At 39.6% G+C, this 24,162-nt stretch overlaps 1 protein-coding gene across 6 annotated transcripts in view; it reads left to right on the plus strand.

Annotated features, from left to right (window-relative positions):
- The window catches only part of MPPED2 (metallophosphoesterase domain containing 2), a 200,408-nt gene extending 183,879 nt beyond the window's left edge, over positions 1-16,529 (plus strand). For all 6 annotated transcript variants that reach the window (XM_042439489.1, XM_042439530.1, XM_042439522.1 and 3 more), the window contains exons 5-7: positions 7,355-7,470; positions 11,063-11,176; positions 14,930-16,529. In XM_042439489.1, coding sequence (XP_042295423.1) covers positions 7,355-7,470; positions 11,063-11,176; positions 14,930-15,048 — 349 coding nt within the window. In that variant the 3' untranslated portion in view covers positions 15,049-16,529. The remainder of the gene's footprint in view (positions 1-7,354; positions 7,471-11,062; positions 11,177-14,929) is intronic.
- The last annotated feature ends 7,633 nt before the right edge of the window (positions 16,530-24,162 follow it).

Genomic DNA, 24,162 nt, shown 5'->3' on the forward strand with positions numbered 1-24,162 from the left:
TTTTAATCTTTATAGGTTCCAGCGTTACAGTCTCTGTGAGATGCTTGCTTCTGAGTCCTTATAAATTAATAACAACCAGGCAGTCACAAGAGCATGAGTCACTTGTTAAACCTTAACATCTTATAACCCTTTAAATTTTTTTTAGCATAAATGCAGAGAGAAAGGATTTTGTTTTGTGTGTGTGCTTTAAATTAAGGGATTTTGTTTTGTGTTTATAGATTCAACCTTTACAATACTTTTCTTTCTTAGCAACATGCTCTTTCCATTCACTTCATTAAATGGAGAAAGGGCACAGATGCATGCAAATATGTGAAAATGTTGTGTGTTTTATTGAAAGGCTCGTCTTTATTTTACAAAAAGGTCACCTGTTCCCTTTTCAGTTCATTCAGCTTAGGACATTCTCTGTTATTACATTCCAAAATGTAAAACTAAAATAGATACTCTCAGGCCATATTTACAGGGCTGTCCTATAATTGAACAATTCTGAGAATGCATATCTAATGCCCTGTCCTGTAATTTTTGTTCTGCAAATGGAATGATCTCCCTCCCTAGTAATCATGAGTGTTTGTGCGTTTTATTTTGAGTGCTGATGAAATTTTTTTTAAAAAGCTTTCATTACTGTTATAATTTGAGCGTTTTGTTTTGAGATGGAGTCGAGATAGGAGCAAGCTGTGGAAAAAATATAGTTCAAACATATGTCCCCAAGCTATTTGTTCATTGTACTTAACTTAAGGAGGGAAAAACTGATTGTCTCCAGAGATCTGTGTGTGCAAGGTTTTTCTTTTCTTTCCTTTTTTAATTTTTTAAAAAGCTACACAGGTTTCTCTAGCCACATAAACAGTGGTGAATGTAAATAGAATTTCATCACTGCAAATGGGCTTGTGTTGCCTGTGGTGTAGTTGCTGCTGAGTTCATGATATTCTTTGGCAAGCTATGTACAACTGATGTAATTCCCATGTTGGCTTTGGTGTGGTTGATAAGATGCCAGGCACACACATTGCTACTAGCATAGTTTGGATCCCATTCAGCAGGACATCTAAAAAGCATCTAGCCCTCAAAGCTAATAGAATTGTTTGTAATACATATACATTACTGCTAAAAGCTATTGTTTTGTTGGCTTTGGTGTGTGTGTGTGTGTGCGTGTGTGTGAGAGAGAGAGGTCCTTTGTGGAAAATTGTAAGCAACTGGATATGTGGTATGTAGATTGGAAAAGGAACAATTAAGAAGCAATTAGATAGATATCTTTAATTATTTGAAAACCTATCAGAAGATGGAACCGTCTATGTTCTCTTTTGCTTCAGAGGATTAGTGAGTTCATTTTAGAAGAAGCTGCTCTGAATAAACAGTAGGAAAAAATATGTCATGGGAAAGCCAAATGGATTCAGAAAGTAGTGAACATATCATCATTATAGCTACAGTATTTTCTGGTGTATAAGACTACTTTTTAACCCCAGAAACTCTTCTCAAAAGTCAGGGGTCGTCTTATACGCCGAGTGTCATCTTATAGGGCAGGTGCTGAAACTTCTGAGCCAGACTGGAGAATCTGCAGTCGCCACATATGGTAGGGGGAGCTCAAAAACAGCTGCAGCCACATCCCCTCCGTATGTGGCAACCGTATGAAAGCAGCAAGGGCGGCGCTGTATAAGTATGGTAGAAGAAAATCTTGGAGACAGGGAGGGCTGGGCAGGCAGGGAGAGCTGTCCAATCCAAGCAGGCTTTGTATACAACAAGTTTTCCTGCTAAGTACCTGCATGTCATAAGCATTTGAATTAAAATTACCACATTGAAATCAGATCTGAGGTTTTAAAAAAAATTTATTCGGAAGAGGAGTAATCTTATACGGCGAGTATATCCCAAACTCTATATTTTATCTGGAAAAGTTGGGGGTCGTCTTATACGCTCAGTTGTCTTATACGCCGGAAAATACGGTAGATGAGTGAAGGATGAATGGCCATCAGGGATGCTGTAGCAACAGATTGTGTGTGTGCGTGTGCGTGTGCGTGTGTGTGTGTGTGTTGTGCCAAAATTAGGCAGAGTTTGCAAGGCAGGTGTGGGTGTGTGCAGGTGTGTGGATGCGCCTTCAAGTCAACTGTCAACTTATGACAACCCTATGAATTTTGTAGGGTTTTCTTATGCAGAAAATGTGCAGTTAGTTTTGCCAGTTCCTTCCTCTAAAATACAGCCCACAGCATCTGATATTTGTTGATGGTCTCTCATCTAAGTACTAACCAGAGTTTTGACCCTGCATAGCTTCCAAGATCAAATGGGAGCTGGTGTCCTTAGGCCCTGTATTGAAAGAGGGCTGACCATGAGGTCCATGCAACTGACCTTATTCTTTGAATCCAGGTCTGTTTAGTTGCTAGGACTCATTTGTTCAGAACAGTGCTTCTCCTTGGGGTTGGAAAGCTTCTTGCTCTCTAGTTTTGGATAGCTTTCTACTCTGATAAGCATGCACACAAGGCCATTGCTGGGGATTCCAGCTATTAGACTGAATTAGAGGCTTTACAGACCGGCATCAAAGGCCAGCATGGGGGCGGAGTGGGAGTGTGGCATCTGCATGATGCATGCCCCGACTCCACCCCCATGATGGCATGACACCACGCACTCCACCACATGGCAGACAGCATAACAGCACTCCTCTGGCACTGCGCCCAGATGACACAGCGCCAAAGAAGTGCCGAAAAGCCATGGAGCTGGCAGCTATGGCACCCTTTCCTCCACGCAAAAAGGACCCGCTTTTTGCAGCTCCTTTTTGCACCACAGAAAGTCCAGATCGAGGCTGCGGTGTGTGGTTGCCATGGCCCCAATCCAGCAAAGAAAGAGGCAGCTGCAGTCCGTCCCTTAAGGGTGATCTGCTCAGCCCCTTCGTCTTGAGGTTATGGAGAACCCTCCTAGTTAAAATAGGCTCTGAGAATTGTAGTCCAAAAAAAAAAGTTTTCAAGGAATTAAATAGACCGTACCGGATTAGAAAGAATGACAGACTGAGTTGGTATAAAGCAGGCACATGTAAAAACATCATAAGCATTGAGACTGGTGCTTTGGAAAGGGATAGTTGGCAGGTGAGTGAACTGAAATAATGTGCCAAAACAAGTATAAGAGGGAAGAGTTTATGATTAACAACTGGTGGGCCAGATGGCAGCCTTTAAGTCTAGATTTAGTCTAGAGTGCTGCTAGTTGCTGGCACTACAGCTATTTATGGTAGCAGCTAGGTTGGATTAATCATTAGACTAATAATTGGGCTAAGTATGCTGTAGAGCAGGTTAACACCTGTATGTGAGGAGCAGAGTAAAGTCTGTTTCTATTTTAGTTATTCATAACCTAGATCATGGTAACTGCTTTGTTGTCAACTGACTGAAATACAGTGGCTACATTCCCAATTTAATGAAAAGGTTTGTAGCTTTACATAGGGGGAAGCCAAAGGGAAAGGTCATCTTACCTTATGTCAATACAACAAAGGATCTTGTGGCTTGAACAATGAAATGACTACCTTTCTGGAAATGGTTATTTGAAGTCATTTGTTTTCCCCAAAATGCCATAAAATTGGCAAACACAGAAAACACCTTTAATGTGTATTTTGAAAAATAAATAGTCTTATTCAAATCAGAGCAGTAAAAAACACAGAAGAGTAGCCAAAGGGTCTTCTGAAACAGGAAAGAATGGACACATTTTCTATTTGAGACTACAGTGCATATACAGGCTGTACACATTGTCTCCCCTATACATTCCTGTGTGCTAGGAAATGTCACATTCTTTCATCCAGAGTGCTTCTGGGGTATTCATTTCAAAGGTCTTTCTGAGTCTTTGTTGTTATGCTTTGTGCCATTGTGTGTGTGCATGTGTTGTTGTTTTTAAATTCTACCTGCTAAAAATGGGGACCTAGGGAATAATCTCAAGGCTATAATTCAACAAGCATATTAAATTGTTTCTTACCAGGAAAGAAGCTTCAACATATACATTGTTGTTTATCTTATTCACTGAACGTGTGTTGAAATGGAAGGTTAAGCTGGGCCCCATGTTCTCTCTGTTACATTTTCTTCATTCCTTAATTTTCTTCAAACTCATAACTCCTCCCAGCTAGGAGAATCTGTATAATGGTCACTTATCTAACAAAACTGTTTTTCTTTCTTTCCTCTCCTCAATACGCTGTTGGATTCTAATAGTTGACCTAGAACAGGGGTAGGCAACCTGCGGCCCGCAGGCCAGATGCGGCCCGGTGAGGCCTCGGGACCGGCCCCAGCCCGGTCCTGCCGCCGATTGCTGCTGGGGCCTTTGGCCTCTCGCGCGCAGGGGCAAGGGGGGCAATTGTCTATAAATGCCTCAGAAACATGCATTTATGTTAATATTTTTTTAAAAATCAGCAAAAAATTTTGCGTGTCCTCCACTTTTTTAAAAAAAGTGTCCACCATTTGAAAATGTTGTCCTACATTTGTCCTGGTTTATTTATTTATTTAAATTTTTTAAAAAATTTTAGTTATTTATTTTTTGGCTTCGGCCCCCCAGTTGTCTGAGGGACAGCAACCCGGCCCCCGGCTCAAAATGGTTGCCTACCCCTGACCTAGAAGATAGCAGACTCCAGTCTTGCTCATCTCACCAGTTTGCTAAAAGATTCAAACGATATTCTCAGACCCTAATTTTGTAGTGAACTATTGGCCTGATACAAATGGGAATGAAGCGCCGTGCTCATGCCGATTTTAGGGTTAGGGACTGCGCACCAACCGCACGGTCCCTAACCCTAGTACCGTGTAATGTCGCAATAATGGCGGCATCCCGTCCATTTTGATGTAAGCCACAAAAAGAACTCGAAAATACCGGGTTCTTTTTACTCCGGGGTGACAGCGTGCGGTTTGGTGGCTGCACCGTCCCTCCGGAGTAAAAACGGGCGGTGGCAGGCTGCCGTTTCTTGGCGGTTGTATTGTGCCATAGTTTATTGGAAAAGAGTCAGTATCGTGTAGTGGTCTGAGTGTTTATCTAGAATCTGGGAGACTTGGATTTGCTCAGGCATGGAAACCCAGTGGATTTTTGACCCAGGAATCTCAGCCTCAGAGGAATGCAATGACTTCCTTTGAATAAATTATTCATATAATCCTATGATATGAATAATCATAAGTCAAAATCATTGAGTTGTTTATTGGTTCAGATATCACAGCTGTGATTTGAACTTGAATCTCAAAGACCTTACTGTAAGCAGGGACATCCCTAGGGCGGTGCAGGCCACACAAGGTGACACCATTGTCCCCCAAACATCTGCCTTGTGGTAGAAATGGGCTGTGGCATTCACCTACGTCCCTTTAAGCTTAGAGGAAGAGGTGGTGTGAGTGGGGCAATGCTCTGTGAGAGCAGAAAGGAGAATCTCCGGGGTTTTCTTTTTAAAAAAAATAAATTAAATTTTAATTTTTAAAAAAGACATTTTTTAAAAATTCTTTAAAAACATAACATTTTAACAAATTTTCACTTTAACCGTATGAAACTATGTACATGTAAATACATTTAGGCTGTGTGTATGATGTTGTAATTTAAAGGTATAATTTTAGTTTTGCTAATTGTATATGTCACAACTGTTGCCATCACATTCACTTATACAGTGCGCCCTTGTTTTACATGGGGGATCCGTTTCACCCACCCACACCCCGTGTAAAACAAAAAACGTGTATGCTCAAGCCCCATTGAAAGTAATGGGGCTTGTGCTCGCAGTGGTGCGTGGTGGCGGTGGCACGCATGCCTCATGGAGGCAAGCACCATTGTTTCTTCCGTCGCACAATGTGCCTGCATATGACGCAGGCACACTGTATATGGGAATTACAATTTGTGAATAACATAAGTACAAACAAAAAACATTATTATAGTATGGTATGGTTTGGGAGGAGGTCAGTTTACTGAACTGGGTGACACCAACCCTAGTGCCACTGACTGTAAGAGACATTGTAAACAATAAAGAGCCTTGTCCAGAGTTATTTGTGTAATCCAGATTTATATCCACAATGGCCAGTCTACCCAGAAAATTAAGCTTTGTCCACTTGGGCCAAATTAAGTGGTCTCACCTCATTTTCACAGGGGGTTGTCCAGATGATGAATGAGATGATTCAGGCTGAACCCAGGCCTTTCCAATGCCTTGGGGCTTTAATCCAGAGGGAGAAAGTAGGGATTAAAAATAATAATTGTAAACCACTCTGATAGTCTTTAGGGCTGAAGAATGGGGTATAAATACCATAATAAATAAAATAAAAATAATTTACTCTGCATTTGAATGGAAAATCCAGATATTGGCTTCTGTTTGTTGACTGCACTCCATAGTGACGTTGTTGTGAGGCTAGGGGCAGGAGGAGTTATTGGTGGGTGGAACTGGTTAGTCCAGCAAGCCTGGCATGTGTTGCCATGTTTTCCTACTGTAGTGTATGTACAGCCATGAGATGAGTGGTGGAGAGTTAGATTGGGTCATCCCCCTCCTCTTTGCTCTTCTCTGCCTGAGTGTCCCATTCATGTTTACTGCTTTTACTCTCCTGTCCTCTGATCCCACCCTTCACATGTTTGTTCGTGTGGAGATCTTCCATAGTCTCTCACCCCTTCCCCCCACATATACATCTGCCAGATGCTTACAGAGATTCAGGATTTCTTTTTACATCCATCTTATGTAGTCTATCATTCTTGTTGTCATTATATGCCTTCAAGTCATTTCTGACATACAGTGACCCTAAGGCAAAACTATCACAGGATTTTCTTGGCAATATTTTTTCAGAGGGGGATTTCCTGTTGCCTTCCTTTGAGGCTGAGAGAGTGTGAGGTATCCAAGGTCTCCCAGTGGGTTTCCATGGCTGAGTAGGGATTTGAACCCTGGCCTCCAGAGTCATAGTCCAGTGCTCAAACCACTACACATGCTGTCATTGTCTACGATAATAAAATACAGACCTTGAGTATAAATTGAAGTGAATCTTTGTATTGCCATAAGAGATGACATTTCAGAACAACCTTTTAGCCCAGCTAACCATTAATTTTTGAAGAATGACCTTTGGCAACCACAGTGCCCTATGGGGAAACAATTTTTCATAAGAATCAATCCTGTAATCATCATTTGTATAATTAATATAGAAAATTATAGCTTTTCTATATTAAATCTATTCTCTGTGACAAAAAAAAGTTGCTTAATGTTCCATCCGTCTTTCTCTTGAACACTTCGGCCAACTGTGCAGGATCAGTATGAAGGTGGCTTAGACTTGTTCAGTCTAAAATTCTGTTTCATTGCACTTGTCCATGCATGACCTTGAAAAGGCATTTTCCACAGTGAATTTGCATTGTTGTACAAATTTGGAAAATAAGCCATTCTTTCATAATTATATAGTGAATCTTCTTTTCTTTAAAGGACACCATGGTTTAATGGATGGGGCTTTAACTTACCCAGAGGTCAATCTTTGTTGGACAAATGGAATCTTATTCCTGAAGGTATTGACATATTAATGACCCACGGACCTCCTCTTGGTAAGTGACACGACAAACTGATCATGTTCCGGTATCTTGAACAGAGAATGTTGTCAGTGCACATTTCTGCTTGATCATTAAGGGGCAGTCAGTACTCTGTACAACCACATGTGCAAGAAAAAAAGGGAATTGGTCACCTAACTGTTCTACATTTTTGCAGTTGTACCTTCAACCAGAGTGATTAGATGTGTATGTATGTGTCTTCAAATCTCCTGTCTGTTTATGGTGACCCCATGAATTTTCTCAGGCAAAGAATACTTAGAGGTGGTTTTGCTAGTTCGTTCAATATATAGCATCTGGTATTTGTGGTGGTCTTCCATCCAAGTACTAACCAGAACTGACCTTGTTTTGATTCCAGAATCAGACAGGACCTGGTGCCTTTAGGATATTTAGTCATTAAATATTTTGCAATAAAATTGTTTTCTGTACTCTGTCCTTCTGCTGGTAATCAGTAATGATGCTTTGCACAGACAGGCCAAAATAAAGCTGCTTCGGGTCACTTTGGAGGTATGCTGTTTAAATGACACAGGCACCTTAAGAGGCCAGAAGCTGCACCAAAGTTGCGCTCCCATCCTTAGGACTGGAGCATGGCTTTGGCGCAGGTTCTGGCCTCTTAGGACGCATGCATCATTTAAAGAGCATACTTCCAAAGTGACCCAAAGCAGCTTTATTTTGGCCTGTCTGTTTTGGCCCTATGACTCTGGTTTAAATACAGAATAGTAGAAACACAACTCAGTTTTGCAGAAGGTTCTTAATCACTGCATTGAAAATTATATGTTTGGTAGGGACTGTAGTGAAATCCATGTGAACCAGGGGTATCACAGAGTGCAGTGTTGTGATATTTAATTGGTACTCTCTATACCTACAAGGATTGAGGAACCCACATGCCTTAATTTACAATTCCTGCCTTCCTTTACCATTGGCCAGGCTGGCTGGAACTGATGGAAATTAGATTCCAAGAAACTCTGAAGGGTCATTAGTTCTTCTCCTTTATACATTCTAGCATTTGCATGGGAGTTGATTTTCTTTGGTTTCATTCTGCATTGCTGTTACAACATTTAAAAGCTCAGCCCCAAGTGGGTGAGGCCAAATGTGCAGGCTCTTTCAGATTAATTTTCAGGATAACCATGAGGCCGGAACCCAGGGGCATCACGAGGCTTGGTGACACCTGGTTGGGGGGGGGGGGGGGAACCCAGCAGTAACTTGCCTTGCCCTCCACCCCTCACCCAGCTGCTCGCCGCTCGTGGCTTTGTCGATGACCCGGTTTCCTCCTGTCAGGTAGAGAAGGACTGTTGAGGGAGGGCAGTGGTAGTGCACCTCTCACACACCCCTCCCGCTGCTCACCTCTCCCTCATGGCTTTGTCTCTGACCTGGCTTCCTTCCCAGGGGACAGGGTGGTGACAAAGCCATGAGGGACACACTAATCCCTTTGCCACCATCTAGAGTCCTTCCCTGGGGAATGAACCAGGCAACGATGGAGCCACAAGGGGCATGCTCTTGCCTCTGCAGCCCCTGCTGCCACCTCACTTTCCTCCCCAGGGAGGGAGCCAGGCCACAGCAAAACTATGACAGCATGCTCCACCGCTGCAGAAGGAGGACCCTACCAGGGTCAGCCCACCTGTGGGGTGTAACGTGGTGCAGTCTGCACCCTACCAATGATACAACTGCCAGAACCCACACCATTGACTTTACTCCTGTATGAGTGGGTCTTTGGGGGATGAATTAACAGGAAAGTAATCTCCCCCATCCCCAACAAGCACTAGAGCTATAACATATAAAAGAGAATTTTTGCAATAGGTTGCCATTGCTTGGTTTCCATCAAATCTTTAAAAATTTTCTCCTCTCTTGAATTTGTGCCAGCCCTCTGTTTCTCTTCTCTCAGGTGTTACGCAGCTGTGCAGCTGCCACCACCATTTTATTGTTTTTTCTCCATTTCGTTCCCTTCCCTACTTCTCCTCTTCATGGCTGGCTGCAAGGCAACGAGCTATTTCCATTTACTCTTCTCCTTAAGTTTTTATTCTCCAGTATTTGTTTTCTATCTACAGGAGGCAAGAAGCCTACAACTTCTGAAAGATTCTGAGGGATAGCTGAAAGTTGGTCAAGGCCTTCTCACTCTGATACAGAGTTTTAGTGATGACTTAAAATACAGTGAATGGAATGATGTTTAATTTTATGCTTGCTTTCACCAAATATTTGATGGCAGGATGTTTCAGAAATCATACCAGCACGTTGGATTGAATTTGTTTCTTTAATTTGGATTGGGAGACGCATTTCTGTGTATAGTTACCAAATTATTGTTTATCGTATACCAGACCTTAACCTGTGTGGCTGAAAATTATGCCACAATTTCTGCTTTTTAACTTGATACATTTAAGTTTATTTTTATATTAGCAGCGTAAGAAATGAGTGACATGCAGCAGCTGAATGAATACCCCACTCTGCTGAAATAACATTGGCCAAATTTGTTCCTGGTGTAACATCTTTGAAATTGATTAACACCAAGGATGAATGTGCATCCTCCATTCATAGTTGATTTAGCTCTTCCCCCACTCAGATCTTCCACCCTTCTAATCTTTATGCATGCAATATTCCAGACCACAGACTTCTGTAATAATTGATGTCAGGTTTTATGGATTTTCTGCATTACATATAGAACTGAGTGGTTTTTTTGCTTTAAAAGTATTCAATTAATACTAGATTACTAAGAGTCCTTTCACAGTTGCCCTGAATTGTATCCTTGGTGGACAGATTTTAGGAATAATGGAATTTTGGCAGACCTTGTTTCTCTGGGAGTCATAGACAGTTACTTGCTTGATGCAAGAGCTCCAGAGAGTGCATAAGGTTCCATGAAGGAACTTCTCTGTACTCTTCTTCATATAATCCCATTGTATATTCAAAGTGTAAACACAGAAGTAAAACTCCTTTCCAGATATTTGCTATAAAAATTAGGCATTGCAAGGCATGCACAAAATTCTTTGTAAAGTGAGACTCCCCTTTGTCTTCATTGTCAAGGAATGCTTTATACACAAAGTCACATTTTGTGTGCTGAATATTCCTTAAGACCAAGGAGAAAAGGGCATATTCACAAACTTTATTGTGTGTGCCTCATGAGTTTTACACTGCTTTTATTTTTTTCTTGTTTGGCATAGATGAGGCATGAAGGCTAATTCTGTCCCATGTGTAGAGAAAGTAACTATTATAGACAGTCTTATTTGACCGATCTGCAAAGACAATTATGGAAAGACCAAGAGAGGGGAAAGGAGGGAGATGCACTGCTGCCGGGAACAAATGTAATAGAGCCTCATGTTATGTAGAAGATTCTATACCTGTAGTTTAATAAATCAAATTACGTAGAGGAAAATGTTAATTGGAATGGCGGGGGCAAATCTCACAGGAGGAAAAAAAACCCAGAAACCTAAAAGAGGCAAAGTGACAATGAAAAGTTTCTTAAAAGCTATTGTATGCTTTAATGGAGATGCTAGGGTTACAGATAATGTAATAAACCTTCTATGAGTTATGGTTTCCTGAAAGTCTACATGAAACCTTACCTGAATAGAGAAAATTAAGAGTATTGATTACATTTTGCTTTTAGGTTTTCGAGACTGGGTTCCAAAGGAGCTGCAAAGAGTTGGCTGTGTGGAACTGTTAAACACAGTACAAAGACGAGTAAGACCAAAACTCCATGTCTTCGGTGGAATCCATGAAGGTAAGAAAAAGATTTAACATTTGCCAAAGCTTAACTCACCAAGATGGTTGAGCCAACAGGAGGCCATTGAATCCCAACCCCTGTGGTGGTCGAAATTTCTTAGCACTAGTTTAGTCTAACTTTCTGCTAGAATAATGGATGATAGATAGGTAGGTAGGTAGGTAGGAGGCTTGTATCTGGCACAACCCAGCCCTCCATTGCCAAGTTTGGCTGGTTTAAACCTTGGATTAAACCAAAAGACTTTTTTAAAAAACAAACAGAAAGACATGCATTGTTGTTGTTTTTTAAAGAACTTCTCTGTGCTTCCCCCTCCTTTTTTTATTTATTTTTATTTTTATTTTTGCTTTTCTGCCAGCTGTTCTTATGTCAGGGTTATGCTGGCACTAGAGCACAAGAGACTTCTGCATATTACTACTGTAATCCCCTACAGCGAGCACATTTTGAATTAGCACTGTTTTGCAGATCTCTTTAACATGGCACAGTGGTTTGAGTGTTGGACTGCGACTTGAGAGATAAGGGTTCACTTCCCAGCTCAGCCATAAGACCTACTGGATAACCTTGGGCAAGTCACACACTCTTAGTCTCAGGAGAAGACAATGACAAACCACCTCTGAACAAATCTCACGAAGAAACCCCATGATAGGGTCACCTTAGGGTTGCCATAAGTCAGAAATAACTTGAAGGCACACAACAAGAAGAAGTAGCATTTTTACAGAGGGGGGGTCATCAAATAAATAGCAAGTACTGTCAGTTTAATCAGGACTTTTATGCCAGTGAAGCTATTGTGATGAACATTTTTAAAAAATGGATATAAATAATTTGTTTCACAGAACCACCCTCATATTATTTAATTTGTGGGAGGAAAAATAGCACAGTCAGCCCTCCATATCCACAGAGTCTTTGTCCATGGATTCAGCTATGCACAGCTTGAAAATATTCCAAACATATATAAATTCCAAAAAGCAAAGATTGATTTTGCTATTTTATATAAGGCACAGCCTTTTACTATATACCATTGTATATGATCGGACTTGAGAATCCACAGACTTTGATATCCATGTGGGGTCCTGGAACCAAACCCAAGTGGATACCAAATGCCCACTGTAATTGTGGGGGGAAATGATGGATAGTTGCTTTGTAAATGTGCATAGGATTCCACTGTTAATCATATTTGTGGCAATGGAGGGGTAGGATTAGGCCTTGGCTTTCAGGCCCCACCATGTAACATTGTGAGGTTCAATGTAAGATGGAGAAGGGAGATAAGGCATCTAAACCAAATGCTTTTAGAAATAGTTTGAATGACATATCCCAAACACTAAATCAGGTGGAGAAATAAAACCCTACAAAAGTTGGTTTTGTTTTTTTTTAAAAAAGAAGCTTCTGGATTAAATTTCACATGATTGCTTTTAATAGCTTGTAGGCAGTTCAGATGAGCTTTTCAAAACATCCTGCTGTAATGTTAATTCCAGGTCAGGGAAATTTGTAGCACAATAAGCTCCCATTGCTAGGCATGAGGTAATAAGAGATTACTTAAAATATATTGTGGAAGAAGTTTAAATATTTAATGAACTGTAGTAGCTTTTATATCCTAGTGAGATAAATACTAGAAGTGCTGTCTAGGAGAAAGAGCAAGACTTTGTGACCCTAGAACTAAAAATTACACATTTAAATGGTTTATATTTCACTTCACCCCCTTCCAGCCTACAGTGGTTTCTGTGCTGCCTCTAATTAAGCTCTCCATAGGCTCACAGAGTTGGAGGACTTTACAGAAGAGAAGATGGCTTTCTTGCATGGCATTGTTGATTTTCCCCCTGTCCACATGACTATAAAGCAAATGAGTTTTTATGCCTGGGTTGTAAAGTCCTGTAAACAAGGACTTTAATGCAAAACACTGACAGAGACTTCTCAACAGCAGCAGCCGTGCAAAAGTCTTATGCATCTAGGGAGGGATTGGATATTTTTGTATAAATATTAATGCTCATACATCAATGCTAAAAGAATACAAGAGGAAAATACTGGGGGAGGGGAGACTTTACTACAGCATGCAAATTGTCTGAAGCTTTTGTAGTTGCAATGCAAGTTGAAAGTAATCAAAACTTCCTGTGGCATTAGTGTTAGGCTGATGGAAAGCATGGGAGATCATTATGAAAAACTACTGTGAGGCCCAGCATTATACAATTTGTTTATGACTAGGTTGGTAATGCATGGCGTCAGTATAAAAGGAATTTAATGAGGATTCGGAAGAACTAAGATGATACAAATTCTAATCATATGAGTTGTCCCATCAAACACAAAGGAAACTGCTCATTAAAATAAGCAGAGTTAAGATTTGGCCTAAATTATTCTTCTTAATGCTTAGATCAGATGAATCAATCTATCAACCTTTAAATAGAACATAGTGCTAAAAGCTAAAGTGACAAAAGAAGCTGTGAATTTGCAGTATCCTAACTGTATAGGCAGCAGAGAGGTGAGACACATATCTAAATCAGGTTCCCTTCATAGAACATTGATTGTAGTCTGAGTTCTCCTTCCAATATGTGGTGTTTAGGAGGACATCCCAGAGGCAATAGAATAGGATATCTTGTTCTTTGACTGCAGGAAGAAAGGTCTGTCCTTGAAGGGGGAGACTTGGGGGCCTTTCACACTACAGTGCTATGTTTCCATGTTAATTGTTATGGCTACATCCTCAGGTTCCCCTGGCATTTGGAATTTGGTGAGCCACTAGATCTCTATGGTTGAGAATTCTAAGTACATCTCCCTAAATTGAAAATCCCTGGATTTCATAGGAATCAAAGTGCATAAAGTATAATCATAGTACTATAACTGTTTTTGTATAAATATTGTAGGATGAAAGAGCCCCTAGTCTCATAAGTCTCCTCTTTGAGGCTGTGGAAGGATTCTCAGCAGGTCCTTCTCAGATGTTGGAGTCCTGGTGTCATAGAGGTTGGGGAAAGGAATTGTGTATTTGGAGTGCTTGTGGCCTTTTTTTTATGAATCCCATTAAAAAACCAGAAACTTTCTATTTCCCAACACACTTCTGGAAAAAGGAAAAAAAAGTGCTGCTGATTTGCCACTGACACAAATTTCTTTCTCTCCCATTGATTTCAGGTTTTTTTTAAACTGTTGTCATTTAAAGCTCCATGTAAATAACAGTATATAAGAAGAGCAAGAATAAGAATTAGCAGATACAGGTTAATGTCCTTAGAAGATTTACTTTGCCATTGACTGAAGGAATATAAAGACTGGTACAGAATTACTTGGGAATAAATTCCACTTAACAAAATGGGATTTACTTCTGAGTAAGTGTGCATGGGCTGTCATTAGCACCTGAAAGGACTCAAGTATAGGTAGCTAATGTTACCATAAGTTGTACGTCACTTCAGAGCCCCAAGTAGGCTGACAGGCACAAAAGGCAAAATAAAACCCCAAACAAACAAATTCTAGATTATAAAAGAATCCAAAGGACTATGTGGGGAAAGGGATGAGGTGGAATGTGCCTTTTTGTTCACTTCTTATGCTGAAAATACTTTGTTATTATTATTATTGTACAGGTGGTTCTTATTAACTCAAAAAGCCTATTGCATTTTTTAAATGGAAATTACGTGGTGACTTAGAATATTTTGAAAGATTTAGCTGAATACAATTCCAAAGGCCTGCTTACAAGAACTCTTTTCTTTTTGCCAGCCTGAGGCACTGTACTAGGTCAGTGTTGTTTGTTTGCATTATAGTAAGTATGACACGTTTTCCCTACAGGTTACGGCATTATGACAGACGGTTACACGACGTACATTAATGCCTCAACATGTACAGTCAGCTTTCAACCAACCAACCCACCAATTATATTTGACCTTCCAACTCCACAAGGATCATGAAGCACTACTACGTTGGGGGAAGGTCTATAAACTGCCATTTTTCTAATTAAAAAAACATACATTCTCCTAACATGTCTCTTTACAAATAATGTGGGGCTTTTTTTTGTAAATTGTTGGTACAAAAGAAATAAAAAAAACAGATAGAGGTTGTGCTTTTTTTTTTTGGAAATGCAGCATTCATTTAAAATTTAAAATAAAGCATTGTGAATTTGTAAAATGAAGTTTTATGTTTTCATAATTATCTTGCCATTGTAAATTGTTAGTGTTCTCAAAGGACAGCCAAGCTTTCTTTTAATGAGTGAGACACCTTATTTTAATATTATTAAATAAGAGTTTAAAAGGCAGTGTTTAAAAATAAACACACCCAAATTTGCACAACTGTTATTGTTTGATTTTTTTTAAAAAAAATAAATATGTCTAATGATAAAATGCCACCCTCTCCTCTTCTTTCATTTTAATTATGACAAATAAGCTCCCTAGCCCAGATGTTTTTTGTGTGTTTCTGCACATATGTGGGCCACAATCCAGCAAAGAGTAAGATATGCATAAATGTGATGAAATAAATGGGCTGTGGCCATGGAACCATATTCATTTTGGTGGATAATGGTTTATATTAGAGTGTGTATCAACTCACTCTGTTGAGAACAATGGAGAATTCATTCTTGGCTAAATCCATCAGAGTTCCTGTGCCCAGTGCAGATTGTTCGATCAGGTGTTAATCAATTTGCCCACTGATACATATGCATACTGTATACTGTAAACACTGCCTGTTAACAGTAATGCATCAGTAAGGGGGAAATAGCCTTCTAGATTTAGTTTGTCTCTGGCTGCAATTAGATAGCAGCATCTTGTATGTGATTATCTAAATTGTCACTGTTTGGGTGAATTTCTTAAATTATTTTAGCTTTAAAAAATACGGGGATGAAAACTGCAATGAGCAGGTGTTCCATGCAGTAAAAACATGTAAATGCAGACTCCTTTTAAATATGGATTTTTATATATATTTTTTGTGCATTATAACTAAGTGAGGCATTTAATATTGCCAGTGTAGCATCTGCAAGATTATGCTGTACAGCACATCTAAATTATGACAGATGTGACACATTTTTTCCAAGTGCTCAAGGCCTTCAAGAGCTTGAGTTTAAAATCTTTGTGCAGTTTCAGGCATGTATAGAATCAAATGAATACAATCAAGCCTAACTAAAATAAGGCTTTGTTGTCCTTTATATTTAAATATTCTTGAATTGTCTTTCCATTTCTTTATTTCCTTTTTTTTGCACTGTGTGTAAATGCAATCTTGCTAGCACAAAATATTGTTGCAAATAGTTATTTCTGTTCTACCACTGTAAATGCTATTGAGCTTTATTCTGTTTTATGTTATCTTCATGGAATTTAGGAAAGCAGTTGTTTCTTTAAATTTATTGCGATATTATATATCTAGCGGCCTTTGTATGCAAATAAAATTGCAAGATTTTTAAATACTTTTGTTTGGGCATTCTTTTTACTATTGATTATTTATAGACTTTAAGTCAACAAACTATAGTATTTAGCACATCCTTTCCTCATTTTTAGGAAATAGTACTACATCTAAATATTGCAGGATTTCTAAGCAACTTATACACTTTGGTTGTCCAGTCTTTCAAGTGGCTATTCTTGCCACATGGGAAATGCTGCAGGCACAATTCTATAGTGTACACACAGAGCCATGTATACATACAGTAATTCAACTGGAAACATGTTGCCAGTTTACCTAAATTTCAATTGTTGCCCCCTACTAGACTTTTTGAATCAATGGGACTTAAGTGTTAACCTACCACTGAGCAGTTGACTCTTAATTGGAACTACCAGCTGGATTTCCTCCCTGTTTTAGAAAGGGAACAAGGAGCAGATTTGACCTTTACCTCTTCATACACACACACACACACTAAACAGCTGGTTTTCAGGAAACCAACACAGTTCAATGTGTGATCTTGGGATCAGAATCTTGACTGAAATTCTACATCAGGGCTGTGTAGGACTGAGTGTGAACCAAATGTGCATCTTCATGCATAAAAGCATTACATGCACTCAACTACTGTAACATTGAACTAAATGCAATCATTGTAGATCATATAAAAATAGCCAACTGTTTGCACAACAGATCTTGTTCATGTATAAGACACAACAGATTTTCAGCCATTGTATATGTTGAATAGCTCTGGTGGCGCAGTGGTTAAATGGCTGAACTGCAACCACTCACTCACGAATCATAAGGTTGTGAGTTCAATACCAGCCAGTGGCTTGCATTGACTCAGGCTTGCATCCTTCCAAGGTCACTAAAATGAGTTCCCAGCTTGTTGGGGACAATTAGCTTATAGTTGTAAACCACTTAAGTGCACTGATAAGCAGTGTAGAAATGAACTTGCTATTGCTATCGTTTGTTGTGGCTCAGCCCCATGATTGTGCAACTTCTTTCTTGGGAAGCCAGCATGACACAATACAGTTTACTACTTCATTATCTTTCTAGAGTATGACATTCATTTCATTTCATTTATGTTAATGATATGGACAAGGACAGGATAGAAATGGAATTAATGAACAAATACAAAAAACTTTTTACATTTTTATGCCACTTCATAGTGAACTCAGCACTCTATAAATGGTTTACAATCTGTAAGCCAATTGCCCCCAACAAGCTGGGTACTCATTTTACCAGGGCTCCTTGGTGGCCATTGGTTGTTACTTACTGACACTGCCATTGGTTTACATAGGTACTTTTAACCCAGTTTTGTGACTTTTCTGTGACAAAAAGTTATACAGTCACAAGCACTAATGAGTTGATTTTAGTGGAATATGAGGAACATCATATTCAGTGGAATATGACGAACGACTTAGGGAGCTGAGGATGTTTAGCCTGGAGAAGAGAAGTTTAAGAGGTGATATGATAGCCCTGTTTAAATATTTGAAGGGATGTCATATTGAGGAGGGAACAATCTTGTTTTCTGCTGCTCCAGAGAACAGGACCCAGAACAATGGATGCAAGCTACAGGAAAAGAGATTCCAGCTCAACATCAGGAGGAACATTCTGACAGTAAGGGCTGTTCGACAATGGAACACTCTCCCTTGGAGAGTGGTGGAGTCTCCCTCCTTGGAGGTCTTTAAGCAGAGGCTGGATGGCCATCTGTCAGGGATGCTTTGATTGTGATTTCCTGCATGGCAGGGGGTGGACTGCATGGCCCATGTGGTCTCTTCCAACTCTATGATTCTATGAATAGATTTAAGCCTTTACATATATTTCTTTCTCTCACTAAAGGGCCTTAAACATGCTTAATTTGGGCTGGATCCTGGATTTATTTCTCTTCTTTGTGATCATTAGCTATTACACTAACAGCTTGTCTACACCAGCCAGAATACTCCGGGCTGGTACTGGAGCAGCCCTGGATTCCTTCCATTACCTTTGCACTACATAGCAATTCCAGATGACTGTCGAAACATGTGTCCTGCTGCGTTGTGAGATTCATTCTGCCTGAGGTCAAAAACAAGGCAGCCAATGCCAATCATGTAGCTGGGCATCTTTTGATCTCAAAAGGAATGATGAGTGACTTGTACCTGCAGAAGCAGCACAGGACAACATAGCAATGATGTGTGTGCAAACAGCTGCCTGGCATTGCTACAGAGTGCTCCAGTTTTTCCTGCAAAATCTAGAGCAAAAATTAAGTTATTTTAAACCAGTTTAAGGAAGGGAAAGGGTGGGTTCAGTGCAGAACTTCCCTTACACTATGAAGACAGTCTGCACTCACATCAAGAATTTGACCCAGCATCGTCTCTGAGGATGTGGAGAAACCATTTTATTTTGCCCATGTAGACCTGCTGAGAGATTAACTTACTGTATGAAAGGCAGTAAGACACATCATTCTCCTAATTTAAATAATTCAGAGAATTGTGTTTTAATTATGAATATGAGCCCATCAAAGTGCAGTACTTTTAAATCCTCATTTCAGTGGACGATATTTAAGCAAATACTTAACTCTTGCACTGAAATTAGTGAAATGTAAAAGAGCTAAGCTTTACCTTGCTCCATACATTTAGCCAGTCTGATGCTGCAATAACATGACAAAGAGCACAACCCTCCTCTCAGTTTTCTGAATGTATCAATTAATGGAGGGGTGGAGTTTATGTACTTCAGTTTTTGTGTCATCAGTCACTTACACAGAATGCTGAGTTCACACTGGAGTCAGTGTGGTGAAGGAGGAAGCACTTTTTCAGTAAACTGTATCAAGGAACTGAGCTGGATAAAATGGTAAACCATGCAATGAAATGTATTTTCTTTTCAAAAATATATGAAAAGTTACAACTGCCATCAAAGAGGTTTAGATCAGGCATCCCAAGTCTAAATGCAGTGTGTCTTTCCTTCCTTAAAGTTGTAGGAGAAGGTCCCATATGAACACACAAAGAACCTCTAGCTGGATGGAGCTACAGTACTCAGCCTTTTCAAGTGATTGATTAACCACACTGTAGTCGATTAACCTTTCCACTCAGAAAGAGCAGCTTTCATCTAGTCATCTTGAAAAGGTTGAAAGCAGTCAAGGCCTTTATCAAATAAGGGCTGCAAAACAGGATGTTCCACCAAGGTGATTGGTTCCCCGTTCTCTGTGTCTAGTGAATTCACCAGACCTAGAGGTCAAGCATTTATTAGAGTAAGAGACTTTCAAATCAATCTGATCTACTCCAGGCAAATTCTACTAGGATTATGCCAAAAGAGTGTCCAAAAGGCTGATTGATGAAATAACTATGTCCTGGGTATCACTAATGGTATTACTGGTAACATTACCAAGACTTAAGGAAGATTTCTTACTTCAGCATGTATTATGCAGGTAAATACTGAAATAAATAATAACTACATAGTAAATTGTGTAGACATTTGGTACAGAGGTCAAACCCTGAAATTCTGTTTGGCCAAAAGTGCTTTCCAAACCTTTATTAGTATTTGATTGCAGTAGAACTAAATTAACATCCTTGTCACCAATATACAGTATCGACAACCCAAAGGTACCAGTTCAAATCTGTTTGAACAATTACATTGTGGCATATCAAATACTTAGCATAAGAAACTGTGTCTCCAGAAGCATAGATATTGTTCAGTCCAAAACAGATACACCTAGTCCAGTCAAATATTGCCTTTATTTTCATTATGAAAAGTCTGTCAAGAATTTCTGCGTAATAAAGAGTTCAGATTATTAATGTAAATGCTGCTATATTTTGAATTTTCAGCTTTAATTCAGGCGCTTCATCCATAATAATACTTTTCCTGTGCACAATCCTTGCTCCTTATTTACATTCACCTGTAATTCAGTTAAAATCCCATTATTATTTAATCTTGACAAGCTGTGTAGCCTTTAACAATTATCTTAAACAAATCCATAGGTTGGTCATCTCTTTTGTCTGAAAACATTTGAATTCATGTGAGGTGTTCATTACGTTTTGTCTGCATAGAATTTTCTCACATTACATTCCTTGCAAGCTTTAGTGTGGTAGTAATTGAATGTGGTTTGTCAGGCCAGTGATAAGATCCAAGCTACTATCTCTTGAACAATCCTTAAATTATGTCACTTGGGCAACGGGAATAAATTCCTCTCCCCCAAAGGCCAGACTCTTTCTGAACTAATTAAAATATTTAGCTAGCATCACTTGCAACAATGTACTCTTCATTCATACAGTTGCTTAACAGAGAATGATTATTGTTAGCCAGTTGACAACACCTCAGCACCTTTCTCTTTTCCCTCCATTCCCAAGGCTTCTTTTGTAATCCTTAACTTACGTCCTCTGGACTGACTCCCATTTGCCTCTGTGTTCCATTTCTTGGTGTTCATATTTTTTTCAGATGTTCAGCCAATGGAACTGGCAATACAGATTACAACTTTGTTTAGGTTCATATATTTGGAGTATGTAGCACCAAATTTTAAACAGTCTCTTGGTACTGTTTTTCTGAAGTTCCTGATATTCTGTGTGTTTATTTATTTCCTGCTCATTGCCAGTATATTTTAAGCCTAGCTGAGATATAGTTTGTCATCTATGTTTCATATTCCATTAGCACAACAATGGAACTTCCTAACCCTGGAAATGCATAAAGCCAAGCATTGTTTAGCAACATAGTGTGATATTTACTTGGACTATGAGCAATCCATAGTTCATATTCTGGAAGATCTCCAATGTGTAGACTTGTGTATGGATTGGACAGCCATCCAAATCAGATTTCCTCATGTCTTGTGTATAAGAGACAATGGATTAAGAATGTGCTCTCAGTTCTTTGATATTATAACAGGGCATGTGAAAAAGTACATGGGGCTCCAATTGTTTTATAGCTTTGTGTATCAGTAACTCCTGAGTAGGAATATGAACTCTTTCCAATTTTCCAGTATTGGCCCTCACATAAGCTGAGATTTTATTGTACACACACAAATACATAGACATATATAGTAAGTAACTATGGCGTGGGACAGACTGCCAAAAAACGGCCCCCCGCCGGCTCCTGTTTTTCCGTCGGAGGGAAGCTGCAGCCGCCAAACTGCATGGCTTCCTGCTGGTGGAAAAAGAACCTGCAAAAAGCGGGTTCTTTTTGCGCTGCCATTGTAATGCCCGAGTGCGCCAATGGTGCCCTTATACATGGGGTGCCGCCATTGTTTTGGCGCCATGCCATACTAGGGTTAGGGACCGTGCAGTTGCCGCACAGTCCCTTAACCCTAGTACGCCACCAGCATGGTGCATTTGGCCCGTCTGGACCGGGCCTATGTTTTTAAAGCAGGTTAAATTCCTTCCATAGCAAATGTTCATTTGAGAAAGACTCACAAGTGAGCAGTGCAGAGTAGTTTACATAATGCATATTATCTAAATATCTTTTGATTTCAGAGTTATAATGGTGTCATCAAATTAGAAATGTGACTGTCAGTTCTGAACTCTCCAAAACCTAATCACATTAGGGGTCCCCCCTAAAAATTTTGTGGGGAATGATTAATGTAGTTCAGCACCACTGCAGACCCATAGGTGTGTGGTTTCTATAAACTCTAAAGTAAGCCATAAAATATTCCATGACATTGTTAAGTATGAGCCTGTTACAAATAAATGTTCCATCATCCTTGTGCAAGCACTTGACTGTCACTGTTGATTTTATCTCACTCAGAGGAAATCAAGTATACAGAAAGACATATTCTTCCTCCCCGACAGATGCCATCCAATGAAGGACTCAGTTGCATGCCAGTCACTTTTCCTACACTATTTGGATTGATCTGACTCAGTTTGCTTCTGGCTTTCCAGCATGAGTTCAATGGACATTAGCTTCTCCAGACAGCAGTGGAAGGAGCTCTCTTGGTAGATAGGGCCGTAATAAATAGAGACCTTACTTGTTCTCAAATCTCCTTCTTCCTAAGCAATAAGCTGTATGCTTCTATCTCAAAGTTTTTTTGTTGAGGATTTAAAAAATTTGGGAAATGAGTGATTGGCACCAACCTATGCTACACAGGATTCTCTTTTTTAAGCTATTGTTTATGTTTGCACCAAGTAAAACAGGGATGGATAGACTTCACGGTTATGAGATCTACTTTGTTCTCCCCTAAATTCCTAAGATTTCATCACCTAGAAACAAGCAGAAACAGTGGCTGAGAATTAGGAAAGGACATACAGAGTGCACCTTAGCCCTGGAATTTCTTTTCAGTATCTGATCTGAGCTCACAATCCGTTCACATAGAAATCTATTTGTAGTTTCCCATTCCTCAAGCATCTTTTTGTTGTAGGACCCGAGGGAGGAAGTTTTTCCTTTGTTAAGCAACAACTGGTGATCTGCTTAATTTGGCCAGAAATCTATCTATCTAATAAGACATGATCTATCTTCTGTTCATTCCAGAAGTGGAAGAAATAGTTCATGCCATTGATGCCATGACACTGTTTGCCATTATACATGCAGTGTGGTGAAATATGTATCAATATAACCCAGTGCTGTTAATAAGTGCTTATATTCCATGAGTTCACTATTGAGCTGGAAAACTTTCCAAAATATTTGTATCTTTCCAGTTAGTGAACAAAAACAACTTTGTGCAATGGAAATCCCATCCTGTGTAGCACCACATACTTTGGAACAAGAAGCAAAGGAGCTTAGCTGATAAGAGCTGACAATAAAGAGTTGTGTTTTGTGAGTGAAGTGTAACCATCTATGAAGGAGTCTGTCAATGTTCCTATCAATCTGAGCTTTTAGATTTTCTTTGCAGCTCTGTTGAATTCTGTGACCATGTACTTCTTTGTAGGTTTCCTTCTTAGGTCTAGAAAGCTCCAAGAGGAAGCTTTCTAGAACATTTCCAAAGGAAGAAGAGTTATAGATAATCAATTTGGCTGAGATCCTACACAAGACCACATCATATTTACTGGAGCATATTTACTGGAGCTGCTTCTTCTGCCCAAGCAGCATCTCCAAGTGTTCCACAAAAACTAATGGGCTTCTGGGTGCAATTTCATCTCCCTGACGATTAATTGGGTGCAGAGATGTGCCTGGGAATCTCAGTCCAAACATTCATAGAATCATAGGGTTGGAAGAGACCACAAGGTCCATTCAGTCCAACTTCCTACTATGAAAGAATAAACAATCAAAACTGCCCTGAAGATGGCCATCCAGCCTCTATTTAAAAACCTCCAAAGAAGGAGACTCGCCACACATCAAAACAGCATATTTCACTGTCAAGCAGCTCTCACCATCAGGAATTTCTTCCTAATGTTCATGTGGAATCTCTTTTCATGTCATGTGAATCCATTGCTCCATGTTCTAGTCTCTGAAGCTTCAGAAAAGAAGCTTGTTCCTTCTTCCATATGACATCCTTTCAAATATTTATCATGGCTATCATGTTACCTCTTAACCTTCTCTTCCCAGAACTTTCACCATTTTGGTCACCCTCCTCTGGACACACTTGTCAACATCCTTCATGAATTGTGCTGCTCAGAACTAGACACAGGTCTAGCTGTCTAGTTGAGGTATAATAATAATAATAATAATAATAATAATAATAATAATAATAATAATAATAATAATAACTTTATTTCTAGCCCGCCTTTCCAAAGATCAAGGCGGGTTCCAATAAATAAATTGTGCAGTCA

The sequence above is a fragment of the Sceloporus undulatus genome, chromosome 1, assembly GCF_019175285.1.
Source record: "Sceloporus undulatus isolate JIND9_A2432 ecotype Alabama chromosome 1, SceUnd_v1.1, whole genome shotgun sequence".
Taxonomy (NCBI): domain Eukaryota; kingdom Metazoa; phylum Chordata; class Lepidosauria; order Squamata; family Phrynosomatidae; genus Sceloporus; species Sceloporus undulatus.